General features: G+C 35.9%; 1 protein-coding gene across 1 annotated transcript; it reads left to right on the forward strand.

Annotated features, from left to right (window-relative positions):
- The first annotated feature begins 8,247 nt into the window (after nucleotides 1-8,247).
- On the forward strand, nucleotides 8,248-9,944 carry LOC123322316. Its single transcript, XM_044910258.1, has 3 exons — nucleotides 8,248-8,941; nucleotides 9,533-9,866; nucleotides 9,929-9,944. The coding sequence occupies exons 1-3, from the start codon at nucleotides 8,248-8,250 to the stop codon at nucleotides 9,942-9,944; spliced, it is 1,044 nt and encodes a 347-aa protein (XP_044766193.1).
- The last annotated feature ends 6,333 nt before the right edge of the window (nucleotides 9,945-16,277 follow it).

Consider the following 16,277-nt stretch of genomic DNA (forward strand, 5'->3'; position numbering starts at 1 on the left):
CATACAACTCTATGTTCCAAGTGGATTTGGCGCGAACTGGGGGACGCGCCCAACATATAGGTTAGCGTCAGTAGTAGTTAGAACTTAGAACGTAAGAAGACAGTGGTGTCGATGATTTTGTAACCGTTGTTCAATAAAGCTTATGAAAAATTACTAATAGGTAGTTCTATATTTTGATGAAGAAGTTCGCGGCATCATTCTTTTCTTCATTATCTCCTTTTGCTCATTCAATTCCCCACAAATTATGAATAATAACAAGATGAAAAATAATCATTAACACTACAGTTTTCCCTCACATTCAAAATAGCATTTTGTCATCCAGCGTTTAGATTTTTAGATTCGTCAATAAGAATTCGTTGAGACACAGTTGAAACAAATATATGTTCATTCTCCAATTTCTCAACTGCTTGACAGAATTGTTTTCTGCTATTAAAATATGTGAAATTCATACAAAAAATGCATTGCATTAATAGTTTGATTATACTCCTATTACTATTAATTTACATTCTTTTAATTGCCGAAAATTTTCGCCCCTCAAGCCTTCTACATTTTTAGCCGATGGGATGTTGTTACACTTAAGTTTAGCCGGCTAAAGATAGAAGAAACTAACATTAGCAAATACCCGAAGCTAAACCTAAGTTTAGCGGGCTAATCTACCTATCACCTATCTTTAGCCGTAACATATACATATAACATAGCGCCGGTAGATGATGATGTCGAAAGTCGCTCTGGTAAAAGTGAGAAAATTAATGATGAAAAATGTGCGAAATGCAAAAAGAAAACTTCAACTAAAGTGAAATGTGCTAAACGCGGTGAAATATTCCATCAAAAATGTCTTGCACAATCTGCAGGCCAAAAACAAGCTACCTTTAAACACGTTATTCAAGAAAAAACGCAAGATGAAACTGAGAGTGATGCTCGCTGTCAAATGGAAATACTAAATGTTGAAAATACCTATCTGAAGGAGCTCCTCAAAACATCCGAAGAGAAAAACCAAGTTCTCATTATTAATAATCAACTATTACTTGAAAGAATAAGGTTACTGGAATCAGAAAATAATGAATACAAAAAAACTTATCAACAAGACACCCAAAAACCAAAACACACTGAAGTAAACAAGAGGAATATCAGGGAACTAAGAAGTAGAAACAATAACCCAAATGAACTGAACTTGAATGAACTACCACCAGTGAAAAGGAATGAAGCAGAACAAACAACTCCAAAGACGACTTACAGTTCCGTTGTCGCTAATGTCCAATCCACGGACTTATCAAAATGTAATGATGGATCTATGGTTCAAGCTAACCTTATTTCTGAAACGAAAACAAAAACAAACAACCCTGCAACTTATTGTCACCAAACAAGCGTAGAGAGTAATCTTTTTTTTTAAAAAACTAAGTGTGCTCTGAAAGGAATACAACACAAAAATTGGTAACAGCGGTGGGATACCTAAAAGAGAGCCAGCAGAATACCTCAAGGAAAGCCAACAGGACATCTGGAGAAGAGTCTACAAGGACCTGCAGGATATCTACTGGATTGCAGTCGCCGTGGTTCTTCAGTTTAGTGCAGTGCAGTGATTGTGCAGTATCGAGAAGAAGACCACATCTTGACCGCCTCTCTATGAGCACAGCTCTTAATAGGAAAAGACCCCAAGCTATAAGCCAAAGCTGCTTCCCTCTTCTGTAACTGGATCTCGAGATTCACCGGACTAGCGGAGTATACGCAGAAGAATCCACCTGTGTAACTGGATCCTAAGATTCACCTGACTACTGGAGTCTACGCACGGGTTCAAATTCCTAATTCCCTCGAGAAAAACGTAAGTCAATTTTCTGTTTATCAACCATCATTTATATAATCGTTCTCAAGTGAAATCAATTTCCTTAAATCCTTCATCATGTTAAATCCTGAAATTAAGAATATTCTTCAAAATGACGATCTGTCTGACGACGAAAGTTCTTCAAATAATATCCCAATAACAGTTCTCTTTAAGTGAATCAAACCCTTCGATAGAAATCGATCTGAACTCAATACCTTCCTTCATTCAAAACAAAAATTTTGCTTTTTCACTTGCTTCGCCTGATCAGATCGATAGTTTATTACTCTATGTTGTATCACAACTCTCGGCTAGTGTCGTTAATGAATTAGAATTATCGGATATAACTTCTTGGACTCAATTAAAAATTCGTTTGAAACAATTTTATGGCCAAACGAAACATTTATTTCAAACACACGAAGAACTTGAAACCGTTCGACAAGCGCCGTATGAAAATATAACTGATTTCTTTAAACGTCTCGAAAAAGTGAAAAACGAATGTATTCAAGCTGAAATCTTGAGTTGTTCTCATCCTGACGAACTTCCGGGATTGAAAAAATCAATTCAACAAACTGCTCTTCGACGGTTCATCATTCATTCCAAAGCAGAAATAGGTCAAATGCTTCGAGCTAGAAATATGGGTGATTTGAATGAAGAATTGCTCTTCAATAGAAAAAAACTATAAATTAATCTAAATCTGATACCTTGAATCGTATACCCAATCAAAAAAATCAAATAATCAAAGAACCTCTTTTCAAAATAATCAAAGGAATGTCAAAACTCCTTATTTTCAGAATCAACACTATAAACGCACCGTAATAATAAATGATATATCAAATCACGGGACGTAAAAATGAAACTCAAAAAGGATTGTTAAGATCCAATAATCCCCAGAAGCTTGCGGATGATTTCAATAGGCATTTTACCGGCATTTTACCAGTATCCTCCTTATTGATATCTCCTACTCCAAATTGTACCCAATCTGCTCCGGTAGCTGATTGTATTCATCGGAATTTGAGGTCTTGTTTTCTTTTCGAGGTTACATCGGATGAGGTTGTCAGGACTGTAAGGGGAATGGCAAATAAAAGTTCTTCTGGTTTTGATGGGATACCGATGACTGTTATTAAAAAGTCTATTTCTATAATAGCGCTGCCAGTAGCCCACATAATGTATACTGCCTTTAAAGAAGGAGTTTTCCCGAAATCTCTGAAGATAGCTATCGTGAAACCTTTATTCAAGAAGGGAACTACAGATCATCCTGGGAATTATCGTCCGATAAGCTTGCTAACTTCCTTTTCGAAATTGTTTGAGAAAATTTTGGTGAATCGGCTTTTAAACTTCTTCCGAAAATCAGGTGTGTTTTCGGATTGTCAACATGGCTTTTTGAAGACAAGAAGCACTGATACAGCGATTTTTAAACTGGTGCGGTCAATTCTTGGGGCCTTGGATGGCGGTAGGGTACCAATGGGGATTTTTTTTATTTTTCCAAGGCTTTCGACTGTGTGGTCCATGAGAAATTGTTACATAAATTATCTCTTTACGGAATTCGAGATAAACAACTAGATTTTATGAAGAGCTATCGAGTTCAGAGAGTGTGTCTTGAAGTTGATGGTGTCTCATACTATTCCTCTGATGAAGTACTGAGCGTTGGAGTGCCTCAGGGTGGTATCGCCGCACCACTACTCTTTCTGGTGTATGTGAACGATTTACCGGAGAGCATTTTGACGGATTTCATTTCGGGTTTTGCTAATGCAAGTTCGGCTCTTGATTTTCAATCGGGAGAATGCGATCAAGAGGTTGTTATGTACGCGGACGATACCAATATGCTGGTGGTAGAGGCTGAAGTTGCCAAATGTATGGAGTCCACGCAGAAGGGTTTTTCTTCTGTCGCCAACTGGTGCCGCCAAAACCAGCTCGTTCTCAATTTAGAAAAAACCGAGTGTATGTTTTTTTGTACCTCGCACAATAAAACAGTAAAACCTGAGAATATAGATCTTTCAGGACAGATTAAAGATCTTACTGTGAGTACACGCTTTTTAGGTATTGTTCTGGACCAACATCTGAGTTGGTGTGATCATATAGGTTCACTTCAGAGTAGACTAAACTCTGTTCTTTATACTCTTCGAGTACTTGTACGTCAAGCTGACCTAAGCTTACTAAAGACCGTGTATTTCTCTAATTTTCAAAGTTTAATGGCGTATGGAATCATTGCGTGGGGAAATAGCTCCAATATCACTAGGATATTCGTGATCCAAAAAAGAGCTTTGAGAACTATTCTTCGTTTGCCATCCAGAGAATCTTGCCGTGGATATTTCAGGAGAGAAAGAATATTAACACTTACCGGTTTGTACATATACAGATGTCTTGTTTTCCTACAAAAGAACGAACATTTTTTTGAGAAACACTTGAATCTAAACAACACCAGACGTATCCAAAAGTATCATTTACCGAAGTATTCCCTCACATTAGCACAGAAAAATGTCGAATATATGTGCCTCAAATTGTTCAGTAGGGTACCAAAGCAGTATCGCGTTTTAACGGACATCAAAAAATTCAAGGAAGGTATCCTAAATGTTTTAATAGATTTAGAGCCATACTCTATAGATGAATATATGAACTCTTAATATATTTCTTGAGCTGTTCTCATGTATTTTATTGTTAATTTCTCATTTCTTTTTGTTTTGCCTTGTTGCTTTTGTTTCCCATGTATTATGACGTATTTTATCTTCAGAATGTAATTCAGATTATGAATAAACGATATTATTATTATTATTAATAATTATAATATGAACAATAGACCTCCTATTCCTTAGAATGAAAAATATAATTTCGCAAAGAATAATTCAAACGTTAATGATCATGCCTCAACTTCTAAACAAAATAGTCCTCCTAATTATACCTTAAATCCAAAGGCTCAATCTTACAAGTTTTGTAATTATTGTAAATAATATCCGAATGTAAGAAACGAGAATTCAACAACTCTAAAGTCAATCATTTAAATCCGGCATTTCTGGAAAACGCAACAATCAGCCTCACAAAGAAATATACACAATTACGTTGTATTTTAAACCGACCTTAGACGATCCATTTCCAGCAGTAATTGCACGTTTGACTGCACTGGACGGTTTGCCATTTAATAAAATTTGCACTTCAGAAGATTCAAGAAAATTATTAAAAGTAAAAGGTTATCGAGATATACTGAAATCACCAAATACGGGACAGAAGCATTTTGTTTGACTTTCGATGAATGGACATCGGTAAAAAACCATCGCTTCATGAATATAAATGTTCATACAAAGGATGCCTTTTGGAACTTAGGATTAGCTCGGGCCCATGGATCCATGTCATGATAAGATTCTACAGAAACATGTAAAAGAAGAATTTCATAAGGAATATTCTTTAATACTCGACTGCAAAACTAGATGGAACAGTTTGTTAGCAATGCTAGAAAGATTTGAAATGTATTAAGAAATTGCATCAGAAAGAGCTTAATAGACATCAAATCAGAAATAACTTCACAGAAGATGAACTCGAGTTATAGACGGAGAAGCAGAGCCTAAAAAAGTCTCTGAATTTATTAAGCCTGGTTTTTTCTCAGGTGATTACAATCATAATATACAACAAAATACTACGGTCAGTCAAGTAGATGTTAGAACACGTGCCTCTGGTGCACGGTCAAACATGTCGTGATCACCAACATAATAAAATCAGTTTCTTAAGGCTGAAACTTCATAAACTTTTGTTTTTTGGTATGTAAATCAAAATTATGATAGTCAACGTCCAATCGGGACACAGCTGGTCAGTCAGCATTAATGCGCATAAATAGAAGTTGGGACTAGGAATCATCGAAGGATGATTAATGTCAGTTGAATGCATCAAAAATTGTGAAATTCTGTTTGCAATGCTCTTTCTGGACTGCATGCTTTAACTGGATGTGATTTTAACCCAGCTTTTTATGAGAGAGGTGAAAAAAACCTCTGCAGATAATGAAGCAAAGTGAAGATTTCCAAAAAACATTCGCTTACCTTAGACAGATGGCAGATGAAAGCAACCAGAATAATATGTTACATCAGGTTCAAGAATTTGTTTTCCATTTATATGTTTTGAAAAAAATAAAATCAATTGACCAGGCAAGATTCGTTTTATTTTCGAAGATGTATAAATGTCTTAGTACCACAAACGATCGTTTTAAAAATTAAAATAATCAATGTAGATGGGTCGAGTATGCCACCATGCCAATCAGAATTGATGCAGCAGTTCTTAAGAGCGAGATATATTTGGCGTAATGCTCACCGTCAAATTCCAACGGAGCTATCTCCTACTGACTGGAAATTGTGGATGACAAATATGAGTTTGATTGGTTCAAAGGCGATCAATTACCAGAAGTAGTATAGCAATGTATTTTCTAGCTCAAATTTGACCTTGAGATATTAGAAATCGTATGAATATGGGGGCCCTGAGTAGTGGGGCGCGGAGCGCTGGGTCTCCTGAAAGGGGGTTCCATTGTGGGGGTTCAGAGATGTAGTTGTATTTTGGGGCCGTAATAAAAAAAAGGGGGAAAAAAAGAATCTTGAAATCGACGGGATTCGAAACTAGGATAGTTTTATATAATCCGAATTACGAGGCGATCGCCTTATCAACGCGGCCGCGCCAGCTCGCTGATAAGGAAATTGAATTGTTGGTGATACGTTGATGACGCGATCATGGACTACACGTGCAGCCTGGGAGTACACTGAACCCTGAGATGTCACTGGGGGGTCTGAATGATGTAAAAATATTGGGGGCCCCAGAGTGTCGCCTCCAGAGTATCGCCCCCCAGTTAATTGAGTCCATGAGTTTTAAGTTTTTCATCAGTTCGATTTGAATAAGAATATTGAAAGAAAAAAATAATCAATGTTAATCTCACGGTTCTGTTATCATTGTGGATTGAATTGTTTTCGTGTTTCGACAAGAATATGAGGATGCGGTTCCGAATTGGGAAATTGAAAAATATTTTTCTGCTTCGAAAATGTGAATGTCATAATATCCGATGTTTGTGATGTTCCAAAAGATTATGAGGATGTGGTTCTGAATCAAGAAAATGGAAGATTATATCGATATAATGGGAGATATTGGTTTCTACGACACACTACACCGCATATACGTTACAATCACATACCACCGAGTGAAACATTGGCAGAATTTAAACAGGAAGCTGGCATCGTTTTACAACCGAAGAATTTTCTTGTTACAATGCAGGATGAAGAAAACCTGACATATTGTAATTTGTCCTATTCCCCCAATAAAAATAAAGGAAATAAAAGATATTTTTCCTTCTCTGGTATGAAGAAGGTATAAAAACAGATAACATTAGACGTTTTCAATCATTCGTCTCAAGTTAGTGCAATAGTGATCTAGGTGAGTAAAATTTTAAAATATTCTAAAATGTTTTTCTATAAATTTTTTTTCTTCTCAATTCAAGATATCCAGAAAAATGGATTTCGAAAGAGTAAATACAGCATGTTTTTATTCAGAGAAATCTACAATCAAGCTCCGAGACTTACCACTTGGAGAGAAATTTCGTATTTTAAAGGCGAGCCTGTTGAAAACTCGTTATGGGAAGACCATACTCTTAGAGCTGGAGAAAAATATAGTCTTCCTACCGAAACGAGCTACCGATACTGTGAAGGAGTGCCTGGATCAATTGAATGAGGGGAAGATCTTTCTAAAATTCACAGGTGTGAAGGATATTGGAACGAAGTATCCTCTATCAAATTTCGAATTCAGTGAAGAATAAAATTGTTAGAAGTCGTCGCCATGGAGGTAAATGATGATTCTATATCAGTTTTTCATAGAGCATTCAGGTATTTAGAAAAAATTAAATCTTTGAAATGTAAGCTTCTTATAAATAATCACATAAAATTATACAACAAGATGATGAAAAAAACAAATATTCATAGTCATAAATTCAAAATTCAAACTAACATAAATCATTTGAAACGATATACAACAATTTTACAACGAATGGTTTCATCTAAAAAGGGGGGTGATTTACGGAATAGACGTTCTCGTAGGGTAAAGTGGGAAGATGTTCAATCAACCTTTACTGGTAGAGTCAGAACTGGAGTTATTATAAATCTGAAACATATTGAAATAAATAAGTTTTTCGTAGATGCCATTGTTCTCATTAAAAGAAGATTGAAAAATCTATTGAAAAAACTGAATATGATTAAAATTGTTATGTATTGAATGTATGAATTCGTTATCTGAGAAACACCACATGTTCCAATGATGGTAATGTTCAATAAGACGGAGTCAGGCCCGTCAGTTGTATGCTAGATATCGAATGAGATTTATATTGATGCTTAAATAAAATTCTAAAAAATCCAACGTAGTAATTATTCTGGAAGATATTACATTGGCGACGAGGATAAAAGTCGATTAGTGAGTTCAAGATGTCTGATAAGCTTGGTGCATTACGTGAATATGATATTCATAGTGATTGGACAATTTATAATCGCCGTTTGGAGAGTTATTTCAAAGCGAATGGTATTGAAGATGATGAAAAGAAACGGGCGATTCTTCTGAATTCGCTGAATGAAGAGGCCTACAAACTGATGTATAATTTATGCATGCCAGTCGTTCCAGAAAATAAGCAATATAATGAGTTAACGTCCATATTTGATGAGCATTTTAAGAGCTCTTTGTCACCGTTTGCAGCTCGCTATAAATTTTATAATTCAGCAATGGATGCCCACGAGACAGTAGCTAACTGGGCTGCTAGAGTAAGAAGTTTGGCCGGACAATGTGAATTTGGCAGCACTGTTTATGACTGGGTTCTACGAGATCGTTTTATAATTGGTTTCGAAAAAGGACCCATTCAAGATAGATTATTCGAAGAGAAAATTACATGCAGTTTCAGTGACGTCATCACCATTGCATCCAGCAAAATGGCGGCCCAGAAAAATTCATGTATGGAGGAAGTTAAAATTGAACCAGGCTTACACCATATTTCTCAGCATCCAAGAACGCCATCAACAGCGCAGAATCGCAGTGTGATGAGTGATAGTGGTGCGTCAGGAAGTGGCGTCCAGAATCGGCGGAAAAAGTGTACAGTTTGCGGTCGACGCAACCATTTCACCAGTGATTGTAGGTTTAAGGATTATACATGTAATGTATGTAATGAAGTAGGTCATTTAGCGAGATTATGTCCCAATAGGGAACATCAAAGAAATGGTCCAAAAAGATTTCAGAATTTTATAGAAGTCAAAGATGATTTTTTTAATTTGACAGATACAAAATCAATCAACCAATTCAATGAACCTTTTTTCGTTCATGTTTATATTGATGAATTCAAACATAGGTTTCAACTGGATTCGGGAGCAAGTGTATCTGCAGTTTCATATTCTTTTTGGTTGAATAACTTGCGTAAATATTCATTGAGCAAAGCTGAACGTAGCTTGTATTTTTACAATGGCGATAAAATGTTTCCGGCGGGTGTTTGCAAACTAAAAATTAGATTCAGGAATATCATAAAGTGGTTAGATATTTACGTTATCAAAAACGGTGGACCTCCTATTTTGGGTCGGGATTTTATGTACATGTTTGGTTTGAAAATTTCGAGTTCATTTCATTTTTTTACCTCAACAGAAGACTTAAAAAAGAAATTCTCACACGTGTTTTCACCTGGATTGGGGTGTTTCAATAAAGAAAAATTATCACTGAAATTGAAAGATGCAGATATATCACCAAAATTCATTAAAGCCAGACCCTTGCCTTACGGTATCAAAGAAAAGGTGGAGAAGGAGATTGATAGACTCATCGAGTTGGGGGTATTGAAACAGGTTGATTATTCGAGATGGGCCTCCCCTATAGTACCTGTACTCAAAAAAGATGGTTCAGTACGAATTTGTGGTGATTTTAAAATAACGATCAATCCCCACCTCGAGGTTGATCAGTTTCCTCTTCCACTTGTTGACGATATTCTGGCCGAACTAGGAGGATCAGTAATTTTTTCTAAAATAGATTTATCACATGCATACAATCAGGTTGAATTAGAGGAAGAATCGCAAGAGTTAGTTACAATAAGTACTCATAAAGGTCTCTTTCGTTATTTGCGATTACCTTTCGGAGTAGCTCCGGCGTGTGCTAAATTTCAGAAATTGATGACAGTGCTTTTTAGCGGTATACCAGGTGTAAAAGTTTTTGTTGACGATTTACTAATAAGCGGAAAGAATCAAGCTGAACATGATGAGCGTTTATTTCGAGTCCTAAATATTATGGAAAATTCCGGATTGAAAGTGTCTATAGAGAAATGTTCATTTAATGAAAGGGTAGTTCAATATCTGGGGTACACAATTAGTGAGGATGGTATTCATGCGAATGATGAAAAGATTCAGGCTATAAAAGAAGCACCAATTCCTAAATCAGTAACAGAATTGAAATCGATTTTAGGTATAATAAACTATTACGGAAAATTTGTTCCAAATTTGGCAACTATTTTGAGTCCGTTACATGATCTTCTAAAAAAAAATTCTAAATTCATGTGGAATAGAAAATGCGATGAAGCGTTCTCTATAGTTAAAAAAATATTAATGTCAAATAAAGTTCTATCACATTTTGATGTAAAGTTGCCAATTAAACTAACAACTGATGCTAGCCCAGTTGGTTTAGGAGCTATGATTTCACAGGTTGATAATACGGGTGGAGAACGGGTCATTTCTTATGCATCACGCACTTTATCATCTGCTGAAAGGAACTACAGCCAGATTGAACGGGAAGGATTAGCGATTATTTTTGGTATAAGTAAATTTAACCAATATTTGTTTGGAAGGAAGTTCACTTTAGTGACAGACAATAAACCATTAATGTCCATTTTCAATCCGGCAAAGGGAATCCCTCAATTTTCCGCAAATAGACTGAGGAGGTGGGCTGTTTTCCTATCGAACTATCAGTATGATGTTGAGTTCATTAAATCCGAGAGAAATGTTGCTGATTTTCTATCCCGGTTACCAATTAATTATTCAGAGCCTATTGATAATGTTGATGTGAATTATTTAAATTATTTTCAGAATAGTGATGTGAACATGAATTTTGAGTTAATTAAACTGAAAACACGATTTGATCCACAATTGTCTAAAATCGCAAACTTTGTTAAAAATGGTTGGCCTAAATTCGCAAAGAAAAATGATGAGTACAAACGATTTTTTATGATCAGAAACCAATTGACTCTAGAAGATGGTGTTTTGCTATGGAATAACCGAATCATTATTCCTCTTTCCTTGCGGAAATCTATGTTGCTTCAATTGCATTCTACTCATTTAGGTGTAGTAAAAATGAAGAATATGGCTAGATCTCATTTTTTTTGGCCTGGTATCAATGATGACATAGAAAAATTGTCGGCTAGTTGTGATAGTTGTGCAATGAATAAAACGAATCCTCCAGAAAATATACTTAGACCTTGGCCATGGCCAGAGGAGGTTTTTTCGAGGGTACATATTGATTATTTTTATTTTCAAAATTTGTATTTTCTAATAATTATCGATTCACATTCGAAATGGGTGGAAGTTTTTCCTACCAAAAGCATGAGTTCAAGTTTCACGGAAAAGGCTTTAATGGGTACCTTTTGTCGTTTTGGTTTACCTAAATGCCTTGTATCAGACAATGCAAAAAATTTTGTTAGTCAAGAATTTGAAATGTTTCTTAGGCGGTACAATATTGAACATGTAACTTCTCCTCCCTTTTATCCACAATCAAATGGAGCTGCAGAAAACTGCGTCAGAACTATGAAGAGTGCCCTTAAGAAAGCTTTAGATCAAAGTGATGAAAGAGATATAAATAAAGTTTTGAACGCGTTTCTTTTTGATTATAGGAATGTTCCTCACTCAACAACGGGTGTTGCGCCCGCCTTTCTCATGTTTGGTCGAAATTTGCGTACAAGATTTGATATAATGAAACCGGATGTAAACTTAAAGAAAAATGTAAAAGAGAAACAACTGAAACAAACTCAATATTGCGGGGGGAAAGATAGAGCGGGTAAATTCAAAATAGGTCAACATGTACTTGTAAGAGATTATCGAAGTAAGTCACAGCGTTGGATTTCCGCGATTATAAAAAAGCAATTAGGCAAGTGTGTTTTTCTTTGTGAGATTCCTGAACTCAATTATGCTAAGTGGAAACGACATATTAATCAATTAGTAGAACGTAATAAATTCATATCAAGTGCTACCAGTTCAAACTGTTTGCAAATTCCTAAGGATCGAGCGGAGGCATTGGATGTTACAACGGATGAAAATTCAAATTCGGAGATTTCCGAAAGTGAATTAGAAAAATCCTTAGTTTCCCAAAATGTTCCTGATGATTCTCCGGATGGGCTTGCTTCCGAATCAAGTACCAGGCGTAGACCTAAACGTAATGCAAGACCGCCTGAAAGGCTTGTCTATGAATAAAGAAAAAGTAAGAAAATTGTTTCACAAAAACTGTTAGTATTATTATAATTTTCGGAAATGTTTATTTTTTTTGTTTTGAAGTTTCATTCCTTTCAAAGGAATAGGTGGGAAGGGTGTTATGTATTGAATGTATGAATTCGTTATCTGAGAAACACCACATGTTCCAATGATGGTAATGTTCAATAAGACGGAGTCAGGCCCGTCAGTTGTATGCTAGATATCGAATGAGATTTATATTGATGCTTAAATAAAATTCTAAAAAATCCAACGTAGTAATTATTCTGGAATACAACTTTTTGTGGTGAGTTCATAAAAAAATCTGGAGATTCTGAAATACTAGATTTCAAATACTTTAAATCAGAAAATTTCATTGTTGATTCTGGTTGCGATCTTGACCGACTTTTATCAGAGCTCATATTAGATAAAATCTTCAAAAAATTAGAAGAATTTCAAGAAAAAGACAGCGGTTACGCACTTCATTCTATTATATCACTTGAGGTTAATATTAATAAATTTGAAATGGGGAATGGTAGCTCATATATTGAGTTGCCCGATGAGATCAAACGTCGAAAGGCTTGTATAAATATCAAATATTATGATAATGCTTGTTTCGCTTGGAGTATTGTTGCTGGACTTCATCCTAGAGAGAAAAATTGTGATCGTGTGAAATCTTATCCATATTTCAAAAATGTTCTTAGTTGTCAAGATATAAAATTTCCAATGAGCATTAGAGATATTCATAAATTCGAGAAAATTAATAATTTATCAGTGAATATTTTTTCGCTACAATTGAATAAGAATAAATTCGAGGTTGTGCCTACACGTATATCCACACAAATAAATTTCGATAGACATTTAATAATAATAATAATAATAATGACTTTATTTCAAACAAAATAGTAAATAATAATAAACTCAGTATTATCAATAGAAAATCCCAGGGCGGAGTTCAGATGGTCGCAAAGCAAGCTTAGCCACCCCTGCTCTTCCACTCAAACCCTGATAGAAAATATAAACAAACAAAAAATAATTGGCAATACAATTCAAGACAAAATTATCAAAAATACAAATAAAATAAAAAAAAAGAAAAAAAAAAGTATTTAGAAGCAGATATTCCAACTCTAAAAATATTATATACTTGTAGAAGTGCCATATATGAAGAAATCACTGATTATTCTGACTGCACTGATCTCTATAAACTGTATCTCTGATCTTAGCTCTGAAGGATGACACGGATAAATTAACAAGCGAACTACCTATATATTTGTTAAAATACTTATAAATTGAGAAACTGAAAGATCTCTCAAATAGAGACAACCTATGAGAAGGGGGGGATATAAGTCCTCTACTGCGCGTGTTTAGATTATGGACGTCAGACCTGAAGGTTATCTTTCGATACAGATACGATGGCTTACGAGACAATAAAATGCGATGGTAGCAAACTAAAGCTCCCACCAAAAATCTGTTACGCATATTCAACCACCTGACATCCACCAATTTGTGGCTAATGCGCTCAAATTTGCGAATTCCGAAAATGAATCTCAAGCAAGAATTTTGAATCCTTTGTATTGAGTCCAAGGTTGCCTGATCCAAACAGGAGAAAAATACCTGTGAGCAATAATTAAAATTTGATAACACCAGGGAGTCACAAACAGTCTTCTTTACCTCAATAGGCAAGGCACTACTAGAAGGCAATAAATATCAGAATGACGAAATACCTCAAAAATGATGCAATGGCTAGCCTTCTGGAGACAGTTTTCAAATCGGTCGACAACGCCACTCCAACTCTCTGTGTCTTTCTTGACCTGGCTAAAGCCTTCGACACGGTGTGCCACTCGGAGTTGTTGGAGCGTTTGGAGGAGGTGGGTATACGTGGAAATGAATTGGCACTACTTAAAAATTATCTTAAAGATCGGATACAGGAGGTAGTGGTTGATGGTGAGGCCAGTGAACAAAGAAAGATCAAGGTTGGCATACCTCAGGGTACAATACTAGGCCCATTGCTGTTTTTAGTATACGTAAATAATTTACTGAACTCGTACACTACTGGCTGCATAGTTAGCTTCGCGGACGACACAGCGATTGTATATACAGCGGACAGCTGGGACGAGCTGAAGAACAGGGCAGAAAGTGATCTTATAAACGTTTTTAACTGGTTCAGCCATCAAAGCTTGACGGTGAATATAGAAAAAACTTTCTTCTTGCCGTTTACATGCTATAGAAACAGCCTACCAGGTTATGTTAAACTAACACTCTCAATTGATGGTAAAGTGGTTGAGATACGCTCCAAATCAGCACATAAATATCTGGGAGTCACGTTAGACTCCCACTTGAGATGGAATGTTCATGTTGATAATATGGTAAGAACGATAAGACCGCTTTTGTATAAGTTCAAATACATGAGAACATTCCTGGACATCAATTATTTAAGAGTACTTTATTATGCCTTCGTCGAAGCTCGTCTACAATACGGTATACTCAGCTGGGGTGCAGCACTGCCAATCCATCTGAAGAAGCTTGAAGTTCTCCAGAAGAAAATTTTGAAAATAATGTTCAAAAAGGAGAACACCTATCCATCCAGAGCTCTGTTCAGGGAATCGGGCCTACTGGACATCCGGCAGCTCTATATGTACAACACATTAATGTATTTGTATAAGAATAAATATTTAATGAAGAAGGTCGACCATCAATATGAAACTAGGAATAAAGCTGAACTGTTTATTCAAGTAGATAGAATGAAAAAGGCGTTGGGCCAGCGTTCCTTGATGTATCAGGCCAGACGAATATTCAATACGATACCGGAAGTATATAAGAAGTATACCTTTGAAGTAAACTCTGTGAGACTGATGCGAAGTAAAATTAAATCATACATAAGATCTTTGGACCGAGATACAGTACATGCGATCATAAACCCCCCAGTTGTATGAAGGGATGATTTTGGAGTTGACCATAGAGTGTCTTTACATGAGAATCCACTCATTTGTGTTTGATATGTTAATTTTATTATTATTGTTAACACTTTTCACTCAGCCATAAGAATAATATATACTGTGTAGCATTATAGGGAACTCGGGAAATAAACAGACAACCAACCCATGCACAACCGAAGGGTTATTATGGGTTATTCAGTTTATTTGCCTCATTGAGGGGAAAAAAGGGCTAACATACTTTTCGTTTTATATATGTGTAATATCAAATGGCACTAAAATAATACATGTTATATATTGGTGAATAAACTTATTATTATTATTATTATTATTACTACGGTGAGGATAGATCAACCTCAAGGCGTAGAGAGAACGCCTAATGCAGCTCGCAATATGCAACCTATAACGGAAAGAATTGTCCATTATCAGACCAAGGTTACGAACGCTCTTCACAATAGGACTCTCATCACCCCCAATGAAAAAATGAACATCCCGACTCAACCTATCACACGTAGACTGATTCCCGAAAAGTATGGCACAAGATTTGCTAGGGTTAACCAAAAGATTGTGTTGCTCTGATATCTCTTGGATGGTCGCAAGATCATGATTTATTCTTCGAACCCCTTCATCAACATCGCCAGCATCAAAACTGAGGTAAAGTTGAGCATCATCAGCATAAAAATGGGCGTTACAGAATTTAAGGAACTTCCAAAACATGAAAGTATAAATGATAAAAAGCAGGGGACCCAGTAAGGACCCCTGAGGTACACCCACAGATATAGGCAAAGGACCAGATAGTGAACCATCGATTTTTACACGCTGGGATCTATTAAAAAGATAGCTTTTAAGAAGTAAAACTGAGCTATCAGAGAATCCCACGAAAGAAATTACAGCAATGAGCAAATCGTGCGAGATCATATCAAATGCTTTAGTGTAATCTAATAAGACCAGCGCTGTAACTAGACCCCTATCCGAATTCAATAAAATATCGTCACTTATCTTGAGAAGAGCAGTGGTACAACTATAACCGCTACGAAAACCCGATTGGAACTCAGGAAGCACTTCAAACTTATTTAGATGTTCAATCATCTGGTGATACAGGACCTTCTC

The sequence above is a fragment of the Coccinella septempunctata genome, chromosome X, assembly GCF_907165205.1.
Source record: "Coccinella septempunctata chromosome X, icCocSept1.1, whole genome shotgun sequence".
NCBI classification, from domain to species: domain Eukaryota; kingdom Metazoa; phylum Arthropoda; class Insecta; order Coleoptera; family Coccinellidae; genus Coccinella; species Coccinella septempunctata.